Genomic DNA, 24,195 nt, shown 5'->3' on the forward strand with positions numbered 1-24,195 from the left:
TCAATGGCTGTTTCTCTTCATGGAAGGATGAAAAAGGAAAGTGTGGAGCATCCTCTGGTAAATGACTTGGTGCTATGATTAATAAAGAGGACAGTTGCATATGTGTCGCTTCCACTTTGGGAGTTCTACTGAACCAGCTGTATCAGGCCCTGCTGTGACTAGGAGCCCTGGTGATGTTTATTTATTGAAACTTGACCATGTCGTTTTAAAGCAGGAATTTTGAATCTCAGTGAAAGTGAAAGGCAAAGAGAGTCACCTTGTCATGTAATGTATGCAATGTGACCTACAGTGGTTTCCTCAATACCACGTGCTGTCCAACAGAAATGACAAGAAGTGCAGGATAAATACAGACACTGATCCCAGCTCACATTTACATCACTTTGTGTTTAGTTTTGAATAAAAGCTCCACATGACAGGAGCTCCGGAGGAAGAGAACGGAAGAGGCAGGACATGCCAGCCTTCAAGTTATTCTCTCGGAAACAAACTCAGGGTGGATTATGTAGTGGCCTGGCTGGGATTTTTTAACAACCTGGAAGCAGCTGTATTCACACCTGCAGGAAAAGACAAGAAGAAAACAGCCCTGTACTTTCACACCTGCTTCATTTCCTCACATGCTATTTCTTACTTGTTTAATACTCCATTGAGACTGCCTGCTTCTGTTATTTAAACACCACCTTCCCCTACTACAAAGATACACAGACACACTTCCTAGATGCAAACAGATGTCTCATCTCTGCACTCTGCAATTTGAACAGCACTTGAAACAATGCTGTGACAGCTACATCTTCATTCTAGCACCCTGAATGAGTGTGTCAGCCCAATTAGAGGCTGCTGTCTGCTCCGGCAAGTATCAGGGACTGGGAGGCAGTGTGATGTAGTGATTGGAGTGGAGGGACTGGGAGGCAGTGTGGTGTAGTGAGTGGAGCTGAGGGACTGGGAGGCAGTGTGGTGTAGTGATTGGAGCTGAGGGACTGGGAGGCAGTGTGGTGTAGTGATTGGAGCTGAGGGACTGGGAGGCAGTGTGGCGTAGAGGTGTGAGCTGAGGGACTGGGAGGCAGTGTGGTGTAGTGAGTGGAGCTGAGGGGCTGGGAGGCAGTGTGGTGCAGTGGTTAGAGCTGAGGGACTGGGAGGCAGTGTGGTGCAGTGATTAGAGCTGAGGGACTGGGAGGCAGTGTGGTCTAGTGGTTAGAGCTGAGGGACTGGGAGGCAGTGTGGTCTAGTGGTTAGAGCTGAGGGACTGGGAGGCAGTGTGGTCTAGTGGTTAGAGCTGAGGGACTGGGAGGCAGTGTGGTGTAGAGGTTAGAGCTGAGGGACTGGGAGGCAGTGTGGTGTAGTGAGTGGAGCTGAGGGACTGGGAGGCAGTGTGGTGTAGTGATTGGAGCTGAGGGACTGGGAGGCAGTGTGGTGTAGAGGTGAGAGCTGAGGGACTGGGAGGCAGTGTGGTGTAGAGGTGAGAGCTGAGGGACTGGGAGGCAGTGTGGTGTAGTGATTGGAGCTGAGAGACTGGGAGGCAGTGTGGTGTAGAGGTGAGAGCTGAGGGACTGGGAGGCAGTGTGGTGTAGTGAGTGGAGCTGAGGGACTGGGAGGCAGTGTGGTGTAGTGGTTGGAGCTGAGGGACTGGGAGGCAGTGTGGTGTAGTGAGTGGAGCTGAGGGACTGGGAGGCAGTGTGGTGTAGTGATTGGAGCTGAGGGACTGGGAGGCAGTGTGGTGTAGAGGTGAGAGCTGAGGGACTGGGAGGCAGTGTGGTCTAGTGATTGTGATTAGAGCTGAGGGACTGGGAGGCAGTGTGGTGTAGTGGTTAGAGCTGAGGGACTGGGTAGTGGTTAGAGTTGAGTGTGGTGTAGTGTTTGGAGCTGAGAGACTGGGAGGCAGTGTGGTGTAGAGGTGAGAGCGGAGGGACTGGGAGGCAGTGTGGTGTAGAGGTGAGTGCTGAGGGACTGGGAGGCAGTGTGGTGTAGTGATTGGAGCTGAGAGACTGGGAGGCAGTGTGGTGTAGAGGTGAGAGCTGAGAGATTGGGAGGAAGTGTGGTCTAGAGGTTAGAGCTGTGGGATTGGGAGGCAGTGTGGTGTAGTGGTTTGAGCTGAGAGACTGGGAGACAGTGTGGTGTAGAAGTGAGAGCACCTTCTGGCAGGGAGGCAGTGTGGTCTAATCATTAGAGATGAGGGACAGTTTAATCAGAGGGACTGGTAGAAGTGTATTTAAAGATAAAAGAGTAGAAAAGCAAGCTCTAACTTTGCAGCTTTAATATTTCTGCTCAACACACCACTTACCTAAAGTCCACGGCTGTCTTTGGGCGGAACCTGTTCTGGTAGGCGAGCGGTACCGGCTGGGGGCTGGAGGAACTGTACTTTGTGTACTCTGGGCAGGAATCATGCACCTTCGGGGGTTCATAATTGGGGATTGCTCTGGAAGGAATATTTAAAGGTTTGAGTGTACATAGGGTATGAGTATTCTGCAAATTGAAGTCTCCCAGGAATACTAAATCACAACATAGTTCACTATCTTTAAAATATCTAACTAGACCAAATTAAATATATTAAAAAAAACAAAGAACCAAAAACATGGGGCATTTTTTTCCAGAAAATAGTTTTTTTTGGTAATATTAAGCAAAAAGCGGTGAACAAGAAACTGTGGCATATTGTGCTTTTCCAGGACACCCCTGTGGTTAGTGAGACTACCCTGGCTGTAACCTGTCATCGACAGGACCTCTCTATCCACTCCTGCATTTTCAGCCAGTGCAGTCCCACTGATCTGAGCAATCCTGCTCCTGCTAAACCTGCTATATGGGGTTCAGATGTATTACAGTAATCACCAAACCAGTACTAAGTCTCACCACCATCTCATCCAGGTAAACTTGGAGGGAGCAGTGCAGTTTCCAGCACCCAGTACAGAGCAGATTTATCTGCTCAGTCGAGACTGCCTGTGTTGCTTGACCCCTGATTATTGTAGTAGCTGGTGTCAGGATGGCTGTTCTAATACAGAGGGGCAGGTGGAGAGCTAGTCCACCCCCACTCAGCCTGGGGAATGTTAGCAACTGTGTTGTGATTGAGTAAAAAAACAAATAAACGACTACAGTGTAGAAATTACAAGTAGGAAATACCAGTACACTGGTAAATGTAGTCACTGAGATCATTCTGCATTCTCATATTGTTGCTTAATAGTTGCACACTACTCTTAAACAGTGTACATGAGACATTTAAAAGCTTCTTAACATGGTCATTTAATTGATCTTTATTTATTTACATCTTGAGTGCTAACACACCACCCACCTGAAGTCCAGGGCTGTCTTGAAACGCAATGTTTTGGGGCAGGGGTGTGGCCTGGGGTTGGCATGAGGGGAATCTTGTGTTTTGGAAACATGCATTGTTCTGAAAAACAGAATGTGGGCATGTGTGTTTAAGCATGGATCACACCCTAGACCTGCACTATGGAATAAAATACTATTTACTAATCATGATTTACAAATGGTACACCATTACTGAAACTGAAATTTGCTGAATCACTGTGTATTAGCAAAGGTATACCATTATGTTTAAACTGTACCTTTTTGCAAAGTGCAATAAAGTAAAGTGAAAGCATGATAAAGATAGGTAAGCACTGATAGTTAGTAAGGCATGACAATCATGCTAAACTATGGTAAATGTGTAGTAAAACCATGATCAAACTGCAGTATTAGCATGGTAATATTTTATACGGGGAGGGGCCTTGCAAAGCACTCTTTTCAGACAGTTTCCCTTACCTCTCTATGTTGTGTAGAATTGTTTGGAGCTTCTTCTCGTTGGCTGGGGAACCACACACCCTGGGGTCCAGGCCCTGCAGTCTGTTCAGCTGACCAGCAGTGGGAGCCCTAAACACACTGCCTGAGTGAGAGCCCAGCCTGTGAAAGTCTGGTCCGGGGAGAGTCAGAGGGGATAATAGGAGCTGGACACGGTCTGTCTCCTTGGGTTGGGTTTTCTGCATAAGCAAGGCAAGTCTGCCCTCTGGTGGGAAAAGTGAGAAGGTAAACCAAGCAATATTTACACAGCTTCTTGACACAGCTGTACTGAGGAGGATAATTGTTTGGTTAAATTAATAAAACATGAACTGAAACAATCAATGGGCAGAACCTCTAGTAAGTCTATTAGTACTATATACTAGCATGTGGGGAGCTGAACAGAGGCCAGTTTGCATATATTTGTGATGATCAATCGAAGAACAATCAGGGCAAAGTGAAAGCCTTCCTTTATAAAGGTTAAACATGAACAAAGTTCCCTTTGCATCCACAATACACATCACTGGAACAGAGAAACTAAATTAAAGTACAAACAGGAAAGTTATTCCTAAATATAAAATGCGAGCATTTTAGTGTGTAAGCAAAAACTAGAAGGGTGTTTGCCCATCGTGGAACAACCATGGAAGAGACAGAACATTTCTAGATATTGTCTTCATATTTGGTACACATCTGTATTCTATGATTCTCACTTCATTGGACTGTATTGATTGCTGGTTTGAGACCAGCCCCTGCCCTGTTACAGCAGCAGGCTTTCTGGGTTATTAAAGGTCAGTATTACCAAGACCAACAGGTCCATACAGGAGGTACCTTTCTGGGGGGCAGCGACACCTTTAACTGGAGGGAAGAGGTCGGCAGTGCAGGAAGGAAGGTGGTAGCAGCTGTAGGGTGACAGTGTCGATATATAATTATCAACCAGCTGTCGGACTCTGTCCTGAATGACACCATGCTCACATGGTAATCTTTTGGGAAACAGGAAGCCCTGCAGAAACAAAATAGCCATGAGCAAGCACACTTGAGCTCCTTACTGATACACTGTGGCTAATCAGGCTTCTATTAAAATCTGGAATGAGTGAAACTGCTATGCAATAGGAGTCTTATTGCCATCCCTGTACTGTAATGATATGTGTATGATTTAATTTTAAAAAAATGGTCACAGTGCTTTTCAAGACCAGATATGTGGATATACTAATAATACAAACAATGGTGCTAGCAATGAGAAGAACGTTTTTTAAACCACAAAACCTGCAGTGAATGCTAATCTTCAGCACTGTATTGTACCCCTATAGTAAAGGAACCCCAATCATGCTTTGGTACGCAGCCGTGTCCCTACCGGTTTGGGGTGGGGATTGTTCCTTCTGGTCACTGATGAAGGTCTTCCCTTAGCTGGCCTCCCCAAGCCTGGGGCTTTGTAGTCGTCTGTGTAGGTGCTGTTATTGGCTCGGGAGCCGTGGAGAGCTGCAACGAGCATTTCCAACCAGGGCATTCGCTCCCGAGGCAGCAGCTTCACTCTCTACCAGAGGAACTCCACTGCAGGCTTTATATGGAGACAGTCCCTCCGGTGCACAGGACTCCGCCCCCTGACATCCATTGGAAACTCAGAGTAAATATCCATTGGAAACTCAGAGTAAATATCCATTGAAAACTCAGAGTAAATACCCTTTAGTTTATAGACTTCTAAAGAAGAATTCATATCTGTTGCTATTAGCATTTAGTTGCCTAGGGCACTGGACTGTATGCATTATTTTTCTGTGCTCCCTTGAAGTGGACCATACTGTAACAAGCGTTGAAATAACAATAGGACTGGCAGAAGGCACGGGTGTCGTTGTCCATCCATCAACAGTCCAAAGCCCTTTGACCATTGTTCCATAGTTCAATTTCCATAGTCCAGTGTTCTTGTGCATATTTTAGCCTTTCAGTCTTGTTCCCTTTTCTTAACAGAGGTATTCTTACTGCAACATATCCTTTAAGTCCTGATTTCAAGAGTGACCTTCTGGATATTATCAAGTATTGCTCATCCTTGTTAGACAGCTTTTTGGGTCTTCCAGTCCTGTGTTTGTCAATCACAGATGATGTTTCTCTGTACTTGTTGAATTATGCTTCGGATACCACACCTTGAAAATCGAGTGATGCGAGCTATTGCACTCAATGTTTTTCCATCTTTATGCAAGTCAAGGTTGTTATAATAGTAGAAAACACTAGTGGAGGCTTTGAGTAAATTGTTGATGCTCATAATGCATCAGAGCAGAACAATGCAACATGTCTAAGACATTCGCACAGCAGTGTGTGTGTGTGTGTGTGTGTGTGTGTGTGTGTATGTATATATATATATATATATATATATATATATTAGATAGATAGATAGATAGAGAGATAGTAAAATGTGAATGCTTCTATTACGTACATTCAGTATTAAGGACGCACTCTGTTGGTCCCTTATCTGGCCTTACTATTAGGGTTTTACTGTACTGTATTATAATTCAAACTGTCACTTCTCTATAAGGGCAGCAAGAGGATCCTTTAAAGAAACAGAACCCGGGGACTGGGAAGAATTGAAAGCCCACAACAGCCAGTCGGAAAGATACAATCTGTGTCCTCCAAAGGCTTTGTGAAGCACACAGAGGAGCAGCTTGTTTACCCTGTCCCTGATTAATCCTCCTCCTCGTCATCCTGCCTCTGTTCTAGCATCGCACCCTGTCAGCAAGCCCGCCCCACGCCGCTGCTCCCCCCCAGACACCGGCACACTTTATTAAATAAATAATTCAAGCGCTGTGAGAGATGGGATCTTCAAAGGCCTTTTCAGGTCAGACACGGTGTTTGCACTTCATTGACTTGCAGAGTAAAGGCTGGGTCAATACGAGATGAAAGAAGCACAATGGGAGCCTGCCGCAGTGAAAGTCCCGTGTTTCACCAGCCCCACGTTCGCTTCACAAAGGAGGCCGGGCTCACTCCTGTACTGCTAGGACTTCAGTTGGTTTTGCGTTTTCAGGTTTTCAGACTTGACCGAGTATACAGGACTGGAGAATGAATATATAAATATTGTGCCAAGACAAACAGTTGAATCATTTATAAATGACTGTACCAATAATCATGACGATAATTATACTAATTAAACCAATGCATAAATGATGTCAGAAATAAATAAATAAACAGCCATTCATTCTGCTATACAGGGTGTGGGGTAAAGGTACTTGACAATGCATAGCACTGTAAACTTTGAAAAGGAGGTTATTCCAAACAGTCTTGTTTAATTCATGAAATGCATAAGCACAGTATTAATTAATTAACTAATTAATGTATTATTTTGTAGGGCTTTATCATCACTGGAGATAGGGGAAACACATACACAGTACCTAAAAAGGGTACTGTAAAAAAGACTTTAGTGTTTTAAATGAATACACTATTCTAAATATTATTGCAAACATAACAAAAGATATGTATATACATAGTGAGGTACTAAACTATGAGACCACCTGCCAAATACAAGTCAAAGAGCCACCATTCAGTATTCAGCTGTGGCCAGATCATCTCCATAGTCGAATCAGCACACCTTGATATGAAGGGTCTGGATCATTGTGGTACCTTATTGGACAGGAGGTCATAGTCAAGGTCTCTGAACAAATACCTCATTGGTGGATGTCAGACCCTCTAAGTTTCCAAGATACAGCGACTTCCTTTCTGAAGCCCCACCCTGGAGACCTTTCTTGTATTGGCTGTTTGTTGCTCTGTCCCTGTGCAGCTCAGTGTTGTGTTAGTTACTGGCTACTCCATGGATTCTTACAGGTGGGTTCTTCATTTTTTGCCATACCCCCTATAAAAGGTTACCATTACACTACAAAGTGAAATTAAGCATAGTGAAAGCATGGAAAAGCACATGTACTGTAAGCACAAAGAGGTATGGTAAAACATATTAAAAAACCATGGTAAACCATGGTAAACGCCAAAAAGTATAACTATGGGAAAACTGTACAGTTACTGTGATAAACTTTTATAAGGGACTCTAGTCTTAAAAAAAAAAAGTATATGCAATTCAATTCAAACTTTTATTGCATTTAAAGCAGTCCTCCGGAACAGCATGGGGCAGTGTCCCGGGTTGGGCTCTGCTGCCTTTCCTTTGCTGGTTGTCTGTGGTGGAGGTTCAGCTCACTGCTGCTTCGGCTTCACCATCAGTCTGGTGACCCTGGTGTACAGGGACCCAAAACTCTGGAAAACGACACAGATAAGATTGAAATCAACTCTGTATTTATATTTATGAATTTATTTAATTACTAAAATACATTTTAAGTGCCCCATTACTTTACCCTAATTCCATTCTTCAATTTAGCATGTCCAATTACTCACTGTGACAGCTCAGGAGAATTAAAGGCTCAGTGACTGCCTCCGATCCCACCACCAAACCAATACTTACTTTAGATTTGTTTGTGTCATTTTCTGTTTCAGTCATCCAAGCAGAAGCACCCCTGTGAGCTCTCAGAATCATGTCTAACCTCCAGGTTCACCTGGTACACCTCAGTGTAACCATTAACCTGTCCCCCTGCAACACTGCCAGCTCCACCAACTCAAACACAATTCCTGAACTAGAGGAGGACATTCAGCCCATCTAACATAACCTGGTCCCAGATTGATCTCAGAAATTTGTCAAGCTGGTTCTTAAAGGATCCAAGTGATTCTGCCTCAACAACATGACTAGGCAGCCCATTCCATACCCTCACCACTCCCTGTGTGAAGAAGTGTCTCCTTCCCTCTGTCCCGAGTCTATCTTTACTTAATTTCCAACTGTGTCCTTGGTTTCTGTATTGTGTTTAAAGTGATGTTCTGGTAAACTATGTCAACGATTTTAAAGACTTCAGTCATGTCCCCCCTGATTCTTCTTTGTTCCAGCTCAATTAAAAATACAGCTGACACCATGGAAATGTAGATTATATGAAGCATCCCTATGAGGCTGCACATTACACCACAGATGGTTGGAACAAGGATCTGGAGCTGTCTATTACAGTGCTAGTGTGAACCAGCACAGCTCTCATGATGTGAGGAATACCAGTGCAGTAGACCTCCCTGTGCACTTGGTTTATGCCTGCAAATCACCATGGTTTAGTGTTACTGCCGCAAGACAACACAGATTACAGCTATAGGACCATTTGAAAGAAGTTGTTTGAAAAGGCAAGAACTGACTTGCATGCACTTGAACAAAAAGGCTCAGAGACAGACTGGGTTGGGTCCTTTTATAAGAGTGAAGAGCACATTACCTCCTGCAATGCCTGGCACTGCAGTGAAGGAGGCCAGGGCACTGCCTTTCAGATTAATCACTTCACACATGCTGAACAATCGCATGAATCGTTGTGTTTATAGGCTGGAGGGCTCGTCTGCAGGACTTTTTACAGTTGAAGGAAAAGCAAAAAATGAAAATCTGCTAGAAATCCGATCACAAAGCTTTAATCTTGTACCACTGCTGCTGTCACATCTTATCTTTCTCAAGTATAATCCCCCAGGATGTAGACAGAGGAGACGCTCACCTGTATTGCATGGTAAACCACTCCCAGATATGCTGCTATACATCCCACCAAGAACAGGTCAAACACTGTCGGCTTCACCCTGTGGTAAAGAGAATAAGAGATGAAACAAAACATTCACTGAACCTCTATCTAAACCTGAGTTCAGTGGATTAAACCCCCCTGTCCTGCTCAAGCAGCAGGAAGTGTTGAGCGATGCACTGACAGGATGGAGTCTGACCCCTGGCTGGCTGGTTTGTACAGTGGTTAAGATGCACGCTTGGGTAGTGTGTGGTGCTTACCACTGAGACTGGATGGGTAAGTGGGTGTTATGGTCATTTAGTAAAAAAAAAAAAAAATTAAAAAATTAAACACTTACCTGTATGCTGTCATGGTGTGTTTGGTCTGGTCAAAAAACACATAGTCTGGGTCTCTGAAATTGTAATCTATCTATTAGCACTGGCAACATTATCAAAGGTGCCCCTGTAAGATTATTTTATAGTCTTTATTAAAGAGCCATTTTCGTATACTGCACAACATAGGGTTTACATAAAACCCTGACTGAGTGTCCTTGCTGGCAGGGAGATGGGCAGCACTAGCATGAACCCAGCCTGCCCGCTGTTACAAGCCGCTGTGTGTTCTCTTGCTGGCGTGGCGGGGAGATGGGCAGGACTAGCATGAACCCAGCCTGCCCGCTGTTACAAGTCGCTGTGTGCTCTCTTGCTGGTGTGGCGGGGAGATGGGCAGGATTAGCATGAACCCAGCCTGCCCGCTGTTACAAGTCGCTGTGTGCTCTCTTGCTGGTGTGGCGGGGAGATGGGCAGGATTTGTGTGAACCCAGCCTGCCCGCTGTTACAAGTTGCTGTGTGTTCTCTTGCCGGTGTGGCGGGGAGATAGGCAGGGGCTTGTTTCCTCTTGTCAGTGTGGAAGGTGTGCCGCTGGACCTGGTGCAGGTATTGACTGAGCTGCAGCTCCAGGGTGCGGAAGAGGCCAGGCTCTCGCTCCGGGAGCTGGGCAGCCCTGGACTGGGAGGACATCCAGTGAACCAACAAGGACAGACAGCTCTCCTGGACCTCCTGAAGAGAGACAGAGACACAGGATCACTCAGGAAACAACAGGAAAAACAGCCACTTGTCTTAATCAGCTGCATGCGTTCAGCCCCTTGGCCATTCACTGTCCCATTTGGAACAGCATTATAATAATACTATTATTACTCTAAAGAAACCCTGTCACCACAGCATTCCCAGCAAAGGCAAAGGCATGGATTTAAAGGTATTGAAATGAGAGTGTTCTACCAATGGCAGCCTCAGTGCACTGTACTGTACCTTAGGTGTCCTTATACAACCATTGCCTTTGAGTCCAGATCAATCGCATTAGTATTGCACTGCACTGCTCCCAGTCACAACCACTTTACTAATGAATGCTTTCTTGTTAATGGTTAGTTAATATATAATGGTTAGTAGCTATTTAAAAACTAATTTAAAAAAGCCAGCTAAAACTGTCCACCAAAGAGCAGTTCCTAAATGTACCAACCTCAAGTTCATTAATTGAATGTAATAGAAACTTAGGAGACCAATGGAGAGAGAGAGAGAGAGAGAGAGAGAGAGAGAGAGAGAGAGAGAGAGAGAGAGAGAGAGAGAGAGAGAGAGAGATCACTGATTCTGTTCCTCTCTTGACCTCTCGGGGGCCTGTGTGATTGGTATGTGTTTATCTGAACAGTGTTTGTTTTTTCACTAAAGTACTCTCCAGTTGGCTTATTAGGCAGCCTGCTATCTAATTATTTTACTGAAATTTCAATGAATCCCCTTTTAGATGGGAAGCCACACAAACAGAACCCAGACTGTGCTTACACACTGCTATTGCAGGGATGGGAATAAGACTCCCATTGCATAGCAGTTAGATCCATTCCTGGTCTCACTAGGAGTTTAATAAGACACACCTGAACCTGTTACCTATACACTGGGGCTAGTCAAGCTCATATTAAAACCTGGAATAGGTGAAACTGCTATGGAATAGGAGTCTTATCTCCATCCTCATTTGTTTTGCAAGAAATAGAACACATGTACCAGTACTGAAGTGAATGTAGGATCCTACTCCGTCCCTTACAGTCTTGCTGTGTTGTATCTCACTGAATTTTATCACAGACACTCCTGTCCGTACACTACGCTCACAGGATGCCAGATTTCTGTGACTTCCATGATTAAAAAGTGTACCAGCAGTGAAAGACATTCTCTCGCTTCTTTGATCGGACAAGCAGAGTTTGTCCCTTTTTAAATCTCATATAAAAGGCATTTCTTGGTGCATTACATTAAGGTTGTGAATTGATTTTAAATAGCTGACTAATAACTCAAATGTTCCTAATTCATTTTAATCTATTGTTTTTTAATCATATTGCTTTTCTAAAATGTGTTCGGTGCTTTCAGACGACCTGGTCTTCAAAGCTGCTGTATAGTGCAACTCTGCTGTTGTCGTAGCTATGCTCAAGAAGACTTCTTCCCTTGATCTACCTTGCTATATTATAAATTATATTTCAAACTTTTTTAACAAATAATCAATATTTGCGCAGTGTTGCTTGTTGCACCGTTGTGTTATTTTATTGGGATGGGTTTGGCTCTCGTTTGGGAGTGAACTGAACTCACACAGCACAGCTGGCAGTGTTGCAATTGAACTGGTCGGCTATTACGTGAAGGGCATTCACACAACAGCTAGGCTACCTGATAATGTGACACGCATACTTCATGTATGGAACCCAGTCTGTAATCTGCAGTTGATATTTGATATTTTACATAATAATGAATATTAGGTAACACACCAGAGTAATTACATTGTAACAACACTGTCATTACATACATTGGGGTTTATTTATAATGCAACATGCTTAATTACAATATGAACAATAGTAGCAGTTTAGTAATTACACTTTATCTTTATCTTTGCAAAAAAGTATTTGCTATTTTCACTTTGAAATACATTTTTGACAACCAATGTTCTATTTGTATTTTAGATAGATTTGTTGACCTCTATGTTCTGCTTTCCATTTAAATAGTGTCCTTGACTTTTCTGTCCAGCCCTGGTATTTACAATGTAAAATTACTATGTTATCAAACATGGCATTCCAGTGTTATTACAGTGTAGTTGGATATAATGTATGCAGTTACAGAGCTCTATAATGTTGATCTAATTGTTAAAATGACAAGAGGCACCGGTCCTTCGATCACTTTGACAGGGATTCCAAGTTCTGCTCTCCTTTTATTATCGCAGGACAAACAGTTTCAATAAACTAAAATCACAGAGCATCAATCAAAATAGAGGCTCAGAGTGACAACGCCACAGCCGTCTTTTATTTTAAAAACCTGTGGTCTCGGATTGCATCTACCTTTGTTTTAAATGTGATGTGCTTGTCCTGCTGGTATTTGAATAGACAGATCTACACCTCACACTGATTAAATATCAACAGTCTGAAATATGAACAAATATAAAACTGTACAGAGCTTAACTAACTAACCTGTGTTGATGTGTTCCTAAGGTACAGTGAAGCTCAAGAACTGTTCATTCTATATATGGTGACACAGTTATGTCCAATGTCACTGTCATCTACACCTAAGCAAGCACTGAAACACTGGCCTCTATTCACAAAACATTAAGGACTGTTTTAAATTTGTTTTCTAAAATACTGTTTTTTTTAAAGCACATTTTGATAATTCAATCAAACTTGCAGTTGATGTAGTTTTCAACTGTTTCAGTTTTAAAGAGGGGTTCTAATTAGTTTAAAGCACTTTTTGACCTAAGGAAATGTTTAGAAACACTCATTAAAAAACAGTCCTTAAAAATACCCTTTAAACCAGAGAGCTCGATCCATTTGCTGTATTTATTCTTATGATATGGTATCTGTTTACAGTGGTGATGTTTTTTAAACTTAATGAATTTCCACTGATAAAGGTCTGTCTAGTTTACTGAGAAGTTCCTCTGATGCTGTTCAGACTGCACTGAATCATCCACAGCTAGTCCCTCATTGGTTGCATCCTGCAACTCACACTCTTCCACACAGACAAGCTACCCGTTCAACACACAGTGTGTGCCCTTTAAAACACAGTGATTATTTAGCTCTGACCTTCCCTGCTGCTGCAGCCAAGAGCTTACCTTTTCAGTGAAATTATACATGAAGTGCACCAAGGCCTCTGCAATAATGACAGTGTTTCAGCTGAGCTTCCTGAAGTCCATCTGAGACCTGGGCAATGGCAACACACATGGGCAACAAGAGGAGCGTTTACAAGCTCCTTCTCACCCGCTCCTCCTCCTAAAGCACCACGAGGCGAGCCGTGAGGGTCCACAGACGGTACAACATGTATGTGTGATGTTGGTGATGAAGAATGTTCTTTTTCAAAGTATTTGATCTGATGTTTTGGGTTGACTCGCGTCCCGACAGAACTTCTGTGGTCTTGAAAGCTAATTTACATATAACCTTTCGAACTTAAACAACATCAGTCTAGCGTGCCATTTCTGCCATGCCATCTGAAGAAGGAGAAGCTGAATCATCACTAAATAATACAACAGTGAGTTTCCACATACATACATACATACATACATACATACAGTACCAGTCAAAAGTTTGAGTACACTTGCTGGAAACTAGTTTTTTTTCCCATAATTGACAATTGATGTTTTACATCATATACATTTCTGTAAATACTTGAAAATGAAGACACATGTTACAATATACAAAACAAAATGAGTATCAAAGCAATGTTCAAGAAAATTGAGTCTAAATCGTGGATTCCTCAAGATAGCCAAAATGCCTTAATAACAGCCTCACAAACACGAGGCATTCGGTTAAGTTTCAGCAGGAAATCACCCAACATGTCTTCCCAGCTGGACATGTCTTCCTGGGGGTTCTGGAGACGTGCAGGTGGAGCCCCTCCCCATTCCCCAGGGTGTCCAGACACAGGACGAACGCCACGTTGTCATGGAGAAGACTGGACTCTGATCACACAGACACAGGGGAGAGATAAGGACGAACAGAGATTAATCTTAAGACCCCCCACCCTGAAACTCAGATCCTTGCTCTTTTAACGTATCTAGGGATGCAAATAAGGCAACTGATAAATCAGTAGTACTATAAAAGAGACCAAGGTATTGCTTTAATCATACTGGGCAGGATCAGCCACAGGTTTACAGCACTGTGGAATTTGCCTGAATTGCTTCAACCAACTATCCACGGTTATCCAGAGATTTCCCCTAAAATATGTGGTTGATGCAATCTAAAAATAGGACTCCCCAGTGCTGTAAAATGCTCTAATTAAATCCAGTTGGGGCTGATCCCAGAACCCTGCCGAATGCTGCCATCGCAATCTCTGAGAAACACAGTGCTGCTTGGGCTTGACACTCCATCCGCGTTAAATTCAGTTTCACAAACCACAGGCACTTGCACACAAGGACACACAAGTACCAAAGACAAGACCATTACACCTGGAGTAACTTCCAGCATTGCCACCCTCTTGGTCTCGTTACATCACAATTCTGCTGCACTGTACACTGCCCAGCCCACGAAACCAACACCTTCCCTCCTCCAGACTGTACCTGAATGATCCAGGTGCTCCTCGATCCGGCGCTTAGTGCCCTGGTAGTTAAACTTCCCTCCTCCAGTCAGGGAGAACAGAATGTTGTACCTCAGAGAAAAAAAAAAAGCAAAAACAAAATCCATCAACAATTGCACACACGTATAAAAGCGTAGGGGCTTAAAACAATGAAGTTTACTGTTGCTGAATGGAAATGCAGCAGTGTGCTGTTTATTAGGTATCTTAACTAAGGGTTCAAATTATCTCACTGTACAGCACCCCCCCTCCCCAGGCTCATCTTCAGGAGAGCTGCAGGACACAGAGAATATTGAACACTAGGTTCAGTAGCTCAACTTCATTCAACAGGTAACTGCTTGCCAATGTATGCCTGCGAGGTGCTGTATTTTGTGTAGTGCTCAGTCTCACTCACCCAGCCCGGGTCCTCCGGTCGCTGTAGAGTTTGTCGAAGAGCCGGGCCAGCTCCAAGGGGGACTGCTACCCCACTTCCATTGGAGTCTGCACCATAGGAGAGCCACTGCCAGAGGAACAGAAACTCAATCTCAACACAGACAAGCGATGCAGCACTCACAGAATCCCATTACATCTTAGCCTGTGTACAGATGTCATCCCATTCATAGAACACCACACCTGGTTCCAATGTTCAAGAAGCAAAGCAAAACACCTATAGGGTACATTTTGAAAATTGATCATATTCACTTCACTCTACATTTTATCAAAGTTGACACTAGTTTCTCTGGCTGCACTTTTGTTTTTAATAAATATGTACTGCACAGCACCAGTAGGCCTGCCTGTAGATCTCTAATTGAATAAGAGATGGAGCAGGCAGAACCACTCTGCATGCTGCATGTTCCTCTCGTCCAAACTGCAGGAGATGACATCTCTTATACAATAAGAGACACCCTACACACAATTAGAGCACGAGGGGCGAAGCATGGAAATGCTAGGAAAGCATACTAAAAGAGCAAGAACAGCTTAGAATGTAAATGTTACACCTTTCACCTGATGAGTGGTTCTGGGTTCTGATGCTCAAATGGAATTATCACTTTTCTCCATCTCTGTCTTTACCTGGCTTTGAACTTGCTTTTAGTTTTTGAGACTAGAGGATTCTAGCTGCCAAGGACTGCAGGCCTTTCAACGTGGCCGCCCCTACATTAATCCCCCTGTCTATACAGTATATGTAGAGTATGTTCAGCCAGCAGAGTGGAAAGGTCACATTGTCACATGACTTGCATGCAATGGGGTAGTCTGTTCAGTGCTAGGCAGTTAGGATTCTCCAGACAAGCTCAAAGCGAAGCTCAAAACCAGGTGAAGACAGACATAGAGAAAAACGATAATAGCTCAATATTGGAGCAATCCGGAACCCAGAACCACTCTCAGTGACTGCAAACATCACACAATGACAAAAGGGTAAGCATTGTAAAGAATAGAGAGGCATGGTAAAGCATATTAGTAAACATGGAAAACCAGGGTAAGCTATGATAAATGCATAGTGTAACCATGGGAAATGCATGGGGGGAGGGGGGGGGGGGCTGCAAAATGGTAAACTTTAAGGGTTACAACAGCACAGGAGACCAGATGCTTGAGGAGCCTGCAGACCCAGACATGAAATCTCTTAATCTGCTTAAGTATCTTGAGCACAGCAATGGGGGGCTCTGCAGGCGACAGGGTCAGTTACACCAAACACTCACGAGTCCAGAACAGCACTGTAGTGTGAGAGACAATTAAGCAGGTGCATTATGATGGAATAATTCATACTGAAAGGATCTGAACCTAGATTGACTGTGCTGTAGAAGATTAGCTGTTAGTCAGTCTGCAGTGAAATGAATGGGGGCGTAGGTTTTAGGTGTGCTGATATTTGTAACTGTCTTTATTAAGTATTTATTGGCAGGTATTAAATGAATTCATTCATTAACATGTTGATTTCAAAACAAAATATGTCCTTCCCTCACCTTTACAACTGAGTACCAATCAATGTCAATTAAGTTTGGCACTGAATGTTTTAAAAGCAGATTGGAAGTGGGTTTTTCTCTCATCTGGAGCGCTGACAATTTTACTGCCATACTGCTGCACCGAGACTAAACTGACAATGAATGGATGTATTTAATATCTGCCAATAAACACTTCTTAAAGGCAACAGCAAGCATGAGTAGGAGTATCAGCACACCCCTAGTTTGAAAGGAACAGGATGCAGCTGTGTGCTTCACAGCTTGAACGCTTAAGTACATGTCCCAAAAGATAACTACTGATTTATGTCAGTATCATTGGAGAGAAGACAAATAACCTGGATATAATTCAATCAAGTGTAAAGAAACTGGTAATTAGTATGTAATGATGGCATAAACCTACCGTTTCAATGACTGGGGAACATTTTATTGCTTTTTGTTGGATGCTAAAAATTGTTAGGAATTTATGAACAGAGACATTGTTTAAGCTTTAACTGACAGCTCCTTTCTGTCTGTTTGTGAGTGTAGGTTGTTTGTTATATTTTGCAGTCTGCTCAGTGTAACGGACAGAGCTGTGTGATACACTGCGTTCCGGATTCTGTCCCCTGTCTGCGAGATGAGACGAGGTTACAAGCTTTAAAAGCACACATGTTGGCGAGCTCGTCTCTTTTGCATAGTGGTTAGGATGCTTGCTTGCGATGGGCAGGGTCGTTGGTTCACAAACAGCCTCCACCCTGCTACACCATCACCAGAGCACTAATACTTAGACCTACTTTATATACTTTTACATTCTTAACAATATGTTGATATAGATCTTCTATGTTCGATATAGATCTTCTAAACTATTTTAAACAGTGACTCGATCATCTTTTATCACAGTTACAACAAACTAAACCAGAAGATTTCAGCAAGGCCTTTTCTCTTAGTATTTATTTTATTTTTAAAAAGTCCTGGAAATGTATTAGTGCTTATTAAAATAAAAGGTGCAAGTAAGTGATTTCACTGGAAACAGTAATATTGGAAGTTATACTAATACAGATTCATTATTTACATACATGTAAATAACAAAGGCATGGCCATAGCTTTCTTTGTATAAATCAAAATACAATTCTGAGCCAATTTTAAAGAAAAAGTCAATAAAAAACTAAACAAAACAAAGCTTTTGTAAATAAACATGGGAATATTTGCGTAAAAAACTGTAAAAACAGATATGAGGTGCCCAACCTTGACTCTTTCCACGTACGTCCATTAAAGTCTGTACAGGTAGCTGACTTTGGTTTTGTTTGACGTTTTCTAGAAGTGAGACTTACGGGTGCAACTCCAGTGGAGTTGTAATGAGCCACAATGACGATGGTAGGCAGGTCTTCCCCTAGCCCAGGCAGCATTCCCTGTGTAGCAGTGAGGAGAGGAGGAGAGGCAAGGTAACACAAGAGAGATCACAGTGCATTCCCTGTGTAGCAATGAGGAGAGGCAGGATAACACAAGAGACAACACAAGGTAACACAAGGTGACACACACACACACAGGCAGTTTGAGTGAACTCACCTCCAGAGTGACGATGGCTGGGTCACTGATGGGTTTGATCTGGACGTCACTGCCAGCCACCATTTGGAACCTATTGGCCGTTATCATGGATATCATTGTGTGGAGAAACGAAGAGCATGTGAGGGGAGGTGCTTGAACAGGGAAGCCTAAGAGCTGAACAAACTGACACAACAAAGGGAGAGACTCCAGGTTTTTTTGTTTGTTTTGCCATGATTAGATTGCAAACAGAATTTATGGGGAAACTGTGATTCTGTTAATGGAGTAAACTCATTCGGGAGATAACATCCCCTACAGAAAGCGTAACAGTCCAGCTTTTGTGGAATCTGACTAAACCAAATTCAAGGAGGGTTAGTGACAGAAACATTGTAAATCCAGGTATTCCTGAAGGGCTCCTGACTCCCTGGTTCTTACCGTGCAGCACAGTGGAGGAGCGCAGAGCAAGGGATGCAGACTTCGTCTGCTCATAGATGGACAGCAGCTCTGAATCCTCGTGAGCCACGTACACAGGGATCAGCATCTCAGAGAGCAGGGCCTCTGACTCACTCACCATGAAGGGCTGCCAGGGTACAAGGGGCTCATTAACCATTATTCTTTCTTAAATTCAATATCCAGATCTACCCCCGGATTTCGACCTGATTTAAATCGTTTTTCCACTACAACCCACTTAAAGTTCAACAGACAACCTCTGTTCCCATTGTTGAGCCAATGTCCTCTTTCCTCCCGTCGTACAAATGTTACTAAACTTCTGGATACAGGAGGCAAGTCCAGTATGGGGTTGCTGAGGAGAACTATCAATGGCCAAATTTCCTCCCCAACCTGCTGGAGTGCAACAGTTCAATGCGGGGATTCTTGTGGTCACCCAGGCAAGATCGGCAACTCGGTGCAAACAGGATTCAAACTAGCGGGCTCCTGAATACATGACTCACCCTGCACTGCACATGGAAGTGCATATAATAGGTGAGACACACCAAGAGCTAAGCATTCATTTTCACTCCTGCTTCTGATTTTGCAAAGATCAGTCAATGTCTCAAATACCACCAGTTTGTGGTTACATTAGTGTTGGTCATTTCTATCCGACATTCCTGCACAGAAAAAAACGTAAGCTTTCCATGCTTGTTTTGCAAATCCCTCATTATGACTGGCTCATGCTCCTTTAGGTAAAGGACAACATGTTCGTGTGCAGAGACAGGTGATAGAGAGGCGGGGTACCTGTGCGACGTGTTGAGGGACAGATGATGATGACAGGGATCAATATTAGATTGGCTGCTGCAGTCTGCAGAGTGAAGTCCGGGAGCCACATGATCACAACACGCCAAGTCAGGACTTCCTCCTCCACTGTCTGTGCCTCCCCCTGAACGAAGACACCCCTGCAGCCCGGAGAGCACAAAGCACAGCTCCACACACACACACACACACCGCAGCCCGGAGAGCACAGATCCACACACCCTGCAGCCCGGAGAGCACAGAGCACAGCTCCACACACCCTGCAGCCCGGAGAGCACAGAGCACAGCTCCACACACCCTGCAGCCCGGAGAGCACAGAGCAGCCCGGAGAGCACAGCTCCACACACCCTGCAGCCCGGAGAGCACAGAGCACAGCTCCACACACCCTGCAGCCTGGAGAGCACAGAGCACAGCTCCACACACCCTGCAGCCCGGGGAACACAGAGCACAGCTTCACACACCCTGCAGCCCGGGGAACACAGCTTCACACACCCTGCAGCCCGGGGAACACAGAGCACAGCTTCAAATGCCTTGCAACTAGGAGAACACAGAGCACAGCTTCACACACCCTGCAGCCTGGTGAACACAGAACACAGCTTCACACACCCTGCAGCCTGGGGAACACAGAGCACAGCCTCACACACCCTGCAGCCTGGGGAACACAGAGCACAGCCTCACACACCCTGCAACTAGGAGAACACAGCTTCACACACCCTGCAACTAGGCAAACACAGAGCACAGCTTCACACACCCTGCAGCCTGGAGAACACAGAACACAGCTTCACACACCCTGCAGCCTGGGGAACATAGAACACAGCTTCACACACCCTGCAACTAGGAGAACACAGAGCACAGCTTCACTGTGGCAGGCTGGCGAGTGGAAAGAGGCCCAGAGACAGACTGCAGTTCAAAAAAAATAACTATTTTGTTATAAATAAACACAAAAATGAAAGGGCACAAGGGCCAAAACAAAGCAATTTCAACACAAAGAAAGACAAAAAGCAAAACTTACAAAAATAACAATTTCCAGGCTGGGCAATGCCTTTACTGGATTCAAACTGTCCAAGCAACCAAAAAACCCCAACCTGCTTCCTCAGCTCCCTCTCTCCAAATGAGAAGCAGAGGCCTCCTTTTATATCAGGTGGCTGGCTGCTGATTGATCATTAATCAACCTAATCAACTAATCAACCCCAGCCACCTGAACATAATAAACCCAGGCAGGTAGGGGAAGTTAACCCCATCCCTGCCAATTTAAAGGGCAGAGCTTTGCTCTGCCACATTCACATACCCTGCAGCCTGGAGAACACAGAGCACAGCTTCACACACAGCACTAACCACTATACCACACTATCTCCCAGTCCCTCAGCTCTAACCTCTACACAGCCTCCCAGTTGCTTCCACCTGCAGGTAATTATTTAAAAACTATCAGGCTGGCGTCAGTTGGGATAAAGATACTCTGACAAATTTGGCACCCACTATGGCCAAATCACTGACAGCTAAGTACCACAGGCCTTATATACTTCAAGGTCAATATATAAGGTTCAGCTCCATTGTCCATTGCATACCATTCTCACATGCTACTCCTGTTTACTCTAATCAAAGCAGCGAGCCTCTGCACTGTATATTCCAGCTGCTCTTACTGTATTTGTCCCTCTGCAGGTTGTACTGCTGCATCCTGTACATAGTGAACTCGTGGCTCTAGACGGGCCCTGGGGAGATCAGCAGCAGCAGCACGGGCACACAGAGCAGCAGAGCCAGAGCTGCCCCAGGGCCTTTAAACATCGTCTCCACCTCCATCTCCAGCATGGCTCCGGCTCCCTCCCTCCCCGTGGGACCTCAGACACAAGGCTTCAGAACCTGTAGTGAGACCTCAATCAGCTCCACCAGTCACCCCTCAGATCACAGAACTACAATATTCCATGAGAGCACAGTGAAGGCTCTGCAACCTTGCTGCTGCCGGGAGAAATCCACATTGGTCAAGCTGACCCTGCCATCTGGATTACACAGATGCATGCTAAGCCCAGCATGCACCCTGCTCTGATCTTATTGGAGGTGGGGGTATTATCCTATTGGAAAGATAATTACACAGTTCTGTTACGTGAGATGGCTGTGTAATGATCCTGCAGTGCAGACAGGACTCTGTAACTTTAAGAAGATGTGTAAGGTTGAGTCCCCTCGGCCCTCTGCTTGTAAATGGCCCAAAAGCCAGAGGTCCAGAGTAGAGGAGAGTTTGAGAAAATGATGCCATTGTTTGGGCTTGTCTGGACCGTGTGAGGATCCTTTACTGAATAGTTACTGTACTTTGTATACAGTTCAAACTAGAAAACAAAAACTCATTGTGATTATCATGATCATTTTTACCTGATAAATAACAATTACAATTGTCATGAATTTTCATTATCTGTCAATAGAAAAGTGACAGTGCAGACGTGTAGGGAAAGGCACTTTAATAAACTGCCATTTCCATCACACATTCACCTCTATGTTTTCCACAACTCACTTCTGGAACAAACTGACAATCACTATTATTATTATTATTATTATTATTATTATTATTATTATAAAAAGAAAAAAGGCAGTTTAACCACATGTGCACCTGTCCTGTTTACCTGCATATTTGTAATCCTTATAAATCACGTTTCTGTTTTACTAGACTTTTGCCATATTGCCAGTGGCTCCAGCTCATAGATAGTGGTCTCTGCAGTGATGCAGCTCACAGTATCATACAAAAGCATATTACTCCTCATATAGCCCCATCTTTTGAAGATTCATTAGCACAGTGAGCTGAGCTCTGTGCATCCCTATACCAGGAGATCACTCCAATCGCCTCAGTGCACTGGCTTGCACAGTGCAGATCGATCCCTGCAGCAGGGGAAGAGCCCATCCTCATTAAAGCACCCCGTGGGAATCTTCATTTTGACGGCTGTAGACACTTAGTTCATCATGATACACAAACTGAAATACAAAAAGAAAATTCTCACTAATTCAGGAGAAAAAGCTCAAATTGATCATTAATATTGGGTTTATATTTCTTTGCAACTCTGGAACTAGCTATGCTTTACTTTCCGACACTGAAGAATCCCAGAGCAGTGCCTCCTATGTATTTATAGTACTGCTATTATTATTCATGGGTCTGGCCTTTTTTGTTGTTAGCTTCAAACACTACTTAACTACGTAAACAGTGGCCCAGAACTTTATTCAAATTTTGTAAGCAGTTACAATTGTATATATTTCATCCACTTGTACACATATACATACAAGTTCTCAGCCAATAAGAGATCAGAATTTCTCCCCATTGTGACTGAATTTAAATCTTTCCCTTTAGAACAAAAAAATGTATGAATGAAGGGAGGCCACTTGGCCCACCTCAGTTCACCTGGTTCAATGCAGGACTTTGTGAAGTTGGGTCTTAAAGGATCCAATTGATTCTGCCTCAGCAACATGACTAGGTATCCCATTTCATACTCTCACCACTCTTTGTGTGAAGAAGTGTCTCCTTCCCTTCTGTCAACTCCAACTTCAAATCTTGTCCCACAAAAAGATCGTACAAGCAAGTGTATATAATGGATGAGACCACAAGTATTGTAATAAAGTTATTGAGAGTAGCAAGAGTGTGTCCAGTATCTACTCATACAGTCTTGGATGTGCTTTCTTATTCATAATATTGTCAGCATGGTCCTCATTATAAGAAGTAAATCAAGCTAAATGGTGTGCGTACCTGCACTGTTTGTCTGTACATGTGCAGGTATGTTCGAATCCTTTTAAATCATTTTTCTGTTTCAGACCATCTCCGGCACATAGCCAAATGCACCAGATCACCACTTATCCACAGAGGTTAATGTTTAAGTCAAGAGAGAGAGACTTTAATGAAGGACTCTACAATAGCTTATCTATCAGCCTAAACTGAGCGATGCAAGGATACCTAACCTGCCTGTGACCAGGGTCTTTGCCACTGGGGGCTCCAGATGGTCTTCGTAACATCTACGACCTGATCGGGTTAAAGTACAGTACATCCCTGAGCTTAGTTATCAACAGAGTCTCAGAGGTCCACAGCTCTCGCTAGACTGGCAGAATAAATAATGACCTGGTTTAAGAGGGTATCAGTTATTTGTTATTTTATAATTGGTCGCTCTCCAGCTTCGTCCTAGGCGTGGGCTGTGGGATCATTTGCAGGTTCAAGATAATGTGAACCTTACTGCCACGTGGCTTTATTACAGTGCATAATACACCTGACTGGAGCTTGTGGGGATTTTCAATAGGTTAGGCTTCAGGATCGAGAACACTTACCTGGATATTCACAAGTGTAACAGATCCCTTAGTAAAGTATTCTTGCAGTTTTCCCATGCTTATACTATACATGTACTATAGTTTGTCCTTGTTTATTAATATGATTTACCATACCTCACTTTTCTTTACAATGCTTATGCTTAGTGTTCTGCATTTGCAGTTTATTTAGAATTTTACCAAAAAATAACAGGATTTTTTTTTTTTTTAACTGGACGTCAGTTTTTACTGCTTTATACCCGATTTTTGTCTATTATTCAATATTATCCCGGTACTATTTTCTAGGAAATACACAATAATTTGATTAAGATTCTGTTTTATTTTGACTCTGATATTGTAATAAGCAGACCTACACTGTACCCT

The 24,195-nt window shown here is 43.7% G+C and overlaps 1 protein-coding gene and 1 pseudogene across 1 annotated transcript; both read right to left on the bottom strand.

The window, feature by feature from the left end:
- Positions 1–401: 401 nt before the first annotated feature.
- LOC121303503 lies at positions 402–5,242 on the bottom strand. The gene is made up of 6 exons (XM_041234266.1): positions 5,105–5,242; positions 4,582–4,753; positions 3,742–3,982; positions 3,272–3,370; positions 2,273–2,407; positions 402–551 (listed from the first exon to the last, which is right to left on the bottom strand). The coding sequence occupies exons 1-6, from the start codon at positions 5,240–5,242 to the stop codon at positions 461–463; spliced, it is 876 nt and encodes a 291-aa protein (XP_041090200.1). The 3' UTR covers positions 402–460.
- A 2,672-nt stretch (positions 5,243–7,914) lies between these two features.
- On the bottom strand, positions 7,915–23,529 carry LOC121303565 (annotated as a pseudogene).
- Between the last annotated feature and the right edge of the window lie 666 nt (positions 23,530–24,195).

This window comes from Polyodon spathula, chromosome 1, assembly GCF_017654505.1.
Source record: "Polyodon spathula isolate WHYD16114869_AA chromosome 1, ASM1765450v1, whole genome shotgun sequence".
Lineage (NCBI taxonomy): Eukaryota > Metazoa > Chordata > Actinopteri > Acipenseriformes > Polyodontidae > Polyodon > Polyodon spathula.